Below are 7,792 nucleotides of genomic sequence, written 5' to 3' on the forward strand. Positions count from 1 at the left end.
TCTTTTTTTTTCCAAGTGAATTTTGGCAGACACTGATGTTCGTTTGCTGTCTTTTTTAGTGTATCTATAATGAGTGGAGATGCTTCTTAGGGTGGACTGGTGATCTATATTCAATATTTCCAAGATACCGGAAGGCCCAAGAGTCGTCCTCTTTGAGAAAGGTAATGTGAAAATTTTCCTGGAATGCAGGTCTCTTAAATTTTGCTACTGCTCTTAATTTCACAGGTGAAATGTAAAAAGAAATACTGAGCCAGTATAGCTAATGTTTGTTATTTTCTTTTTTGCCATAATTCCTGCTGGTTATGTGAAATTATTTGTGGAAAGCTATTATCCCCAAGTTTTTAGTACTTTATCTAGTTGCCTTTGATCATTTGCTGCCACTCTAATTTAACGTTCTTATCTAAGATGTTTTTACTTTCTATTTTGACATCCTTGGAGGTATATCGTACTCGTGTACAAGGTAAGTTTCTGAATAGGAAGAATAAAAAGTCTTTCCTGCTTGTTATATTTACATCTAGTTAATACACTCCATGTTTATAGCTGCTGTTTTTTGCCTGCTAATAAGTGTTGTACAGCTCTCTTTGCTCTCATAATATAAGCTTTTGTGCTTCTCTATCTTTGACTCAGGTTCCTTTTGTTCTTGTTGGAAATGGTCGGTGGCCACAACCTGAATATGTTAATGTAAACATGGATGACTCAAGGCATCCTATACCTCTTGTGACAATTTATCATCACTTGCAGCCTGTACATCCTACTCCTCTCACTTTCCTCCAGGCGCTCTTTGGTCGTCAATATCCTGTGAGTTGAAAAATATTTTGTGTTTATGGGCTTGACCATTTGTTTGATCGTTTATACAACTTTTAAATTTATCTATCTTCCTGCAACTCATGCTATATGCTGTTTTCTGTCACAAAGGTTGGAGTATTGGATGAAGAAAAAATTCTGCCCCTTGGAAAAGATATAACCGCTGTTGGTGTTTGCAGCTCAAAAGAAGGGATTTTTGAGATCAAATCATGCAAGGACCTACCCTATTTCTTGTAAGGAAGATTTACAGAGTAGTTCTCTTAATAAGTTTATAAAGCATGCCACTCTTTCTCTTCATGGGACTTTATGATACGTCATTTTCACCTGGCACTAGCTAGACAAGTTCATTCTGCCAAATGAGGTTGGCAATTGTCGTTCTCATATTCATTAATGTATTCACTGAAATTTCCTCTAATCACTCTGTGATAAATTGCAACTCTAAATGTGAAGTAAGTCTCCTCATCTTATTGGTGAAATTGAATACTTCATACTCAACTGGTCTTTTTAAAGTATGGATCTGATCTTGTATAAAAAGATATGCGAGCTGGGTCTGAAAGGAAGGATAAGAGAGATTTCTTAGTGACCTGTAAAATGATTTTCTGAATTATAAAAAAAATTGTTTAAAGGAGAGGAAATGAAAATTCCTGAATTTGACTTTGTGTTCAGGAATATATTAAATGTTCTCTTAAATACCACATCTCCCACTTCCAACAAGCATTATAATCAAGCCACCGCTTCTATTTAGCACCCAAAGGTGTGGCCTAGTGGTTCAATGAAGTTGGGGTTGAGCACCATGAGGTCTTAGGTTCAATTCCCAATAGAGACAAAGGCCAAGTGATTTCTTCCCATCTGTTCTAGCCTTGGTGGGGGACAAAGTTACTTGGTACCTGTTACGGGTGGAAGGTGACAAATATCCTTTGGAATTAGTCGAGGTGCGCAAGCTGGCCTGGATACCACGGTTATCAAAAAAATAAATAAATTTAAGCCACCGCTTCTATTTATCAGTATTATGACAGTCTCTTCTTGTAGGGGAGCGTTAGCATAACCAGTACAGTTGCTGGCATGGACCAGGAGGTCATGCATTCGAGCTGTGGAAACAGCCTCTAGAAATGCAAGGCAAAACTGCATATAGTAGACCCTTATGGTTTGGACCTCCCGGACCCTGCATGCTTAGTGCACCGGGCTGCCCACTTTATGCCAGTTTCTTATTCTCTAAACTGGTTATAATTACCACAGGCTTTGTAATATTACTGGGTCAGTCACTGGTAGACTATATAACAAAACTAACATGAGTTGGGTCTTATGAGATGGTTTTTAAAATTTAAAATGAAGTTTTCCGAGATTTCAATATTTGTGCTCAATCATGATAACAGTGATCTAGAGTTTTTTGTCAATTCAATTGTGGTAGAGTTACCATGAACTTTGAAACATTTGCGGGCGGTACACTAATTGGCAAGATTGCATAATAGAGTGAAAATCCTCTCCGGTAATAATGTTGATTATCTGAAACTTGGGGGGATATACACAGCAGTAAAGTATTTGACATCTACAAAATGCATGTGTATATATATATATATAATACACACGCACCAAAAAAAGTGTATATTTATAATATACACACACCGGAGAATTTTTCTGCCAGCAGCATGTGGTTCTTTTAAGTTCTTACTTCTAATGATGCGTTTTCTGCATATTTGATGCTCTTTATCTTAAACACATGTTACATGTCTGGTGCTTTACATCAGCTTCTTCTCTTGCTCTAAAAATCATGTTCTTTTCTTTTCTGATTAATTCCTTTGTTGAAATTTGTGAGTGACAATTTGGCCTCTCTACTCCTTCGGGGGTAGTGGTATGGACTGCGTACATTTTACCCTCCCCAGACCCCACTAGGTGGGAATATACTGGGTTTGTTGTTGTTGTTGTTGTTGTTGAAATTTGTGAGTGTAACGTTTTCACTTTGGTAGGTCTGACATGACCAAGGATGAAATGCTGCCTAGATCTTGCCTTTAAATCAAAAGTTTTGCTGTGGAGTGGAGTTGTACTTGGTTCGGTTGCAGTTGGTGTTCTTGGCTATGCTGTTGTGAGGTAAACTGGTTGCGTCTCTCAGATACTTAAATTTTTTAGCCTCTGTGGATATCATGTCTTAAAGATCGCATTGTTAATCTCTCTTTTTCTTTTTTTGTCCTTTTCCCCTTTTATGGACTGGAGTTGAGGGGAGGTCTAGGCAGGACAAAATCCTTATTTATTCCATATAGTATTTTACAATTCTGTGGACAGAGCATGAGTTAGGGTTGAATAATAGGAACCTGCTATTGAGTGGTTTGCTGTTAAATAATCAAGTCATCCACATCTGTTCCCAGAATTGGGGGATTCATCTCCCTACTGCATCTGCAATTTATCTCGCGACTGCGACAAATGAATCAACTTAGAATAACTATGACGTGAACTTCAGATCTTAGGGGCTGGTTGATTGATTCGGAATACAGTTGTTGCCATAGCTTGCATGCAATTGCTTGATACATATTTACTGTATGGAACTTGTGCAACTTAGACAAGTTTACCAGCATTCTTTCAAATTGAGGGAATATAATTTTTTCTTTGTATGATTGAAGTTTGAGTAGGATCATCGTCATTTACGTGCCAAAAAAGAAATATACATTTAGCTACCTTATGCATGAAAAAAATTTCAGATGACAGTACCTTGAAAATTTGGTAGTGTGTAAGGTGCAAATCTTCTTTCAAGTTTTAAAGTTGTCTTTGTTTCAGAGTTTTTGCCAAGAAATGTTACTCTTTTCTGTTTCAAAACTTTGAATTTTGTTTTTCTAGCTCTTAGCCAAAAACGTGTTGCTTGCTCTCTTCGAAAATTTGTCGATGATTTACGCAGGCCTTTTTTGTGTTTATGTTGCACATGTCGTCCTGATGTTTTCAGAATGAAAAATGTTGGGTTGAATGATTGTTCAATTCCTCAAGTGAATAGTTCCTCTGCTTGTTTAGATATTTTAATGGGCTAATCTCTGAAATTGTACGGCAAGCGCCTTCCTTTGCTGGTCATAAACACTTTCTTAGCCATGCAATATGACAGTAATTCTGGTTCCTTACTGTGTTCAACACTTAAAACTTAATTCCGTTTCTTATACCAGCTCGAATAAGCATTGACTTTGCTCATGATGAGCATAAACCTGTAACTCTAGTTGTGCTGCCTAAAACATCCCTTAACCTCCCACATGGCATGAATAAAAATAGCTAAGATGGAACTTGTGTATCAGCAGCATCCTTATGAGTATTTTACTCTAGTGGTCACATTATCTCATTCATATTTATTTTAGGAACTGGAATCGATGGAAGCAGTGGAGACACCGGAGGCAGGTCCAGCAACGGTTGGATTCTGCAAATGGTGACGCTGATTCACAGGTTATTGCTGATGAGGAAGCTGAATATGTTCCCGATGGTCAGTTGTGTGTGATATGCCTTACTAGGAGGAGGCGCTCAGCATTCATTCCGTGTGGACACCTGGTATGTTGCCAGCGTTGTGCCTTGTCAGTTGAACGTGATTTAGCTCCCAAGTGTCCTTTATGCAGGCAGTCAATTCGTAGTTCTGTAAGGATTTATGATTCCTGAGGATCAAATAGTTCTGAGTTATTTTAAGTAGCCCGTGCTGGGAAGGTGGTGGTTCATTTGTAAAGCATGCAGTCAAACTGGGAGAGGATGGTGGTTGATGGACTAACGTTGGATGCTTTTGCCATGGCAAGGATTATATCCTAAAATCTAACATGTATGTTGTTTGTGTTTGTACATACATGTTTTGCTGACTCATTGTTATATCCTTAAATACAATATTCATCACAATGTAGTTAGTTGGGAAGAAAATCTTGTCAATGCAGTAACTGTCTGAACAGCCAGCATTTGTAGATTAGCTTCAAGTAGTATTATGGCATGACTTGCTAGGGAGTCATTTTGCTAACATAACTTGAGTACTAAACACTCTCGACAGTTACTTCATCAACTCACAATTATTACACATACATATTCTTTTAGGTGTATGACCACCTTGCCTAGAACCAAATTCCTGAGGAATTTGACAATTTTTTAACTTGTTGCCTTTGCGGATGCACTAGCTGAACCTGTGTCAAAAGCACAGCTAACTATGAAGATTCTTCCACACACTAGATTTACCAGTGGAGTTTTGACTCGGATCATGCTTTAAAGCCTTGTGCATTTCATGTGGTGGGATCTATCTTCCATAACGAACAAAATGAAACAGGTTCTCCTTTCCACCACAGATCCACACAGCCATCCTGAGCATCCACTCTCATCTCCCAGTTGTTGTCATACTTCTTTAACAATGCACGGGCTCTATCAATGACATTGGCTCCAAACATCTCCCATGCAAAACCAACAGTCCTCATTCTTTCACACCATTTCTCCTTTCTCTCATTCATCTCTCCCATGTTTGTCAAAGCCTTTGCTGCCTCTCCTTCCATCATCCTCCTCCTCTCGCTCTCACGTCCTTTGTAAGCTACACTGGTGGAGTCCAAGAACTTCCACAAGTACTCCACTCGCCTTCCGAATCCTGTTGCAAAGTCGCTGCAACTGTTGCAGCTGCAATCCATGTTGTTCTCACTCAAAACCAGTCCTTTCGGCTCCAAACTCTTCAGTATTCTCAACAACTCTGTCCTCTCGTCTGGATTCTGGTGTTTCAAGTTATGGAGCCTGAACTGTGCACAAATAACCAAGATTTCATCTGGGGATGAATTTATCAATTGGGAATCAAGATTCTGAAGTGGGTAATTCTCCAGTCTGTTGATTTGTAGATTGATGTTAATCTCCTTAGCAAAGGCAAGGAGTTGCACTGTAAAGTTGTAGCCACCTGGACCAACTACAAATGGATTATGTCTTTGTTGATCATTTTCCATGGTAGGTGTTATTACTGTCAGACGAACCAATGGTGGGGGCCCTCCTGGTCGATGGGTCAACTCCTCGAGCAATGTTGGCCATTGAACACCATGAGAGACTCCAATATCAAGGATGTGTAGGTTCCGAGATGAATCATGTTTCAAGAGAATTTGGAGTATTGAGGAGTTTGCAATGCTGTTGGGTATGCGGAACCACGGACTGATGTCATTGAAATTGATCAGTGAGTTATTGAAGAACTTTGGATTTGTTGAAGTAAAAGTAGTAATACCAGCAGAAGCAGAAATTAGTGAAGTTGAGCATGGAGTAGAAAGATAATGTGTTAGCGCCTGGAGTCCACGAGCAGCTAACCGATGGTTGGCATCTCCGTTTATTGAGGAGAGCTCTTGCAGAACGTAAAACAAATGCTGCACGCGATTCAGATTTCCTGCAGTGATGGCAGCAGCACAAGGGTTGAGCAACTGCTCTGCCCATCTTCCTTCTCTGTTGTTACCATTATTTCCTGTAGACTTGTGTGTTGCTTTCTTGTGGCCTGCTGTTTTTCTTGTTGTCACCCTTTGGACTACAATAGCTTCCCCGTCATCTGTGTCATAGATCCGAGGGTTCTGATTCTTCCGGGATGCCTCAAAATTGTAATCAGAATCATTCCCTTTCCTTTTCCTGGGCGAATCCAATGGCGGAAGGTGGCTTGCAATGATCGGCTCTAAAGGCGTAGCGCTTGTGTGGGTGACGATTAAGCTAGTGTCGAATGACGTTAAACTATTATTGTTATTGATGTGCATTTCTTGGTTTATACTTTCACTAGGACTCCACCACGACTCCTCGTAAAAATCATTGAGGCTATACGGCTCATCAAGGAATGACGGAATATATGATAAGGGATCAGCTAACCATTCTGAGATGGGATCAAATGTAGGATCAGGCTCTGGTTCATCAATGGTCATTGTATTACAGATTGAGGAAGAAGGGTAGTGGGAAAGGATGGCTTGGTGTTGGTGTTTGATCATTGACTTGATACAAAAGATGCAGAGATAGGATATGAAATGATATATTTGTTAAATGTTATGTTGGCTCAAATTTTTCAGTGCTATAATACTCTGGGAAGAGACAGAGCATGGCATATTTAAAGGGAAAATGTGTACTGTTGTTTTGGAAGTTATGGTGTTATTGAGATTTCCTTGAGAGTATTTTCATTTATTTATTAGGGGATGGGAGATTTTGTGATACTTGCTTACATCACATTTTTTGGACTTTGCTCACACCCGATATTTTTTGCATCGGCCTTCCCTTTTTACTTAAAGAGTGGAGGTAGGGTGGATGGGGAAGGAAGGGAAGCGTGAGTTGGGGGTAAGAGGTAGGTGGAGTGTTGAGTTGGAGGGAGACGATTGAACATGTTTATTTTATTGTTATCAGGAAAATCTTAATAAAATTTATATGAGAAAGTTTTCATTCATATTTTTTATTTTATTGTTCGTCTTTTTCTTAAAAAATCATAACATGGGGGAGTAGTGAATATAAAATACCATTGATAATTTTTAGAGATTCACCAAAATTAGTTCTGCATTTGGACAAGTGCTATAAAGTATCCAAAAACAATACTGTGTATTACATGTCCAATTATATGAGTGAATTTTTTGAACTTCACATTTTCTCCTTCCCAAAGGTCAAAAAAGATTTTCTTTAAAATGTGACCGACAATGTTGATTGGGATGGGTTCAATTAATCATTTAATCTTACCCTTTTTCTATGGTTCAATCATATACTCCTTCCAATTTATTTTATTTACCACGCTTTTCCACGTTTCTAAGAAAAGATTAATTAACAAAATTATTTAATTAAATTATACTTTATTTAGTTTTTGATTTTTGATTTTATATGAAGTAAACCTAGAGACACATTGCACTATGAGAAGAGACAGCGTAAAGATTCATTACGACAACGAATGTGAAGGCTACAAAAAACTTCTTTCAAAGTTGATAACAACAGAAGCGACTTCTCAAAAAGGATATATAAAAAGTCAGTGGCTCGTCACCCACGGTGACATGGCGTTGGGGACTTATAGGATACAAATGTGTCA

The 7,792-nt window shown here is 38.6% G+C and overlaps 2 protein-coding genes across 2 annotated transcripts; one reads left to right on the top strand and one right to left on the bottom strand.

Moving 5' to 3' along the window:
* Positions 1-59: 59 nt before the first annotated feature.
* On the top strand, positions 60-4,822 carry LOC107854371 (E3 ubiquitin-protein ligase SPL2-like; the record flags this gene model as incomplete). Its single annotated transcript, XM_047403112.1, is given in 6 exon segments — positions 60-161; positions 628-798; positions 916-1,037; positions 2,769-2,799; positions 2,801-2,889; positions 4,131-4,822. Coding segments are annotated over 6 exon segments (807 nt in total), but the record flags the coding sequence as incomplete, so codon positions are not given.
* LOC107854370 (protein NODULATION SIGNALING PATHWAY 1-like) lies at positions 4,660-7,525 on the bottom strand. The gene has a single exon (XM_016699381.2). It carries the CDS (start codon positions 6,720-6,722, stop codon positions 5,022-5,024), a length of 1,701 nt encoding a protein of 566 aa, XP_016554867.2. The 5' UTR covers positions 6,723-7,525; the 3' UTR covers positions 4,660-5,021.
* Between the last annotated feature and the right edge of the window lie 267 nt (positions 7,526-7,792).

This window comes from Capsicum annuum, unplaced genomic scaffold, assembly GCF_002878395.1.
Source record: "Capsicum annuum cultivar UCD-10X-F1 unplaced genomic scaffold, UCD10Xv1.1 ctg3436, whole genome shotgun sequence".
In the NCBI taxonomy this organism is placed as follows: domain Eukaryota; kingdom Viridiplantae; phylum Streptophyta; class Magnoliopsida; order Solanales; family Solanaceae; genus Capsicum; species Capsicum annuum.

Coding starts and splice junctions, on each gene's coding strand:
- LOC107854370 (XM_016699381.2), bottom strand. CDS start 6,722: ATGATCAAACACCAACACCAAGCCATCCTTTCCCACTACCCTTCTTCC.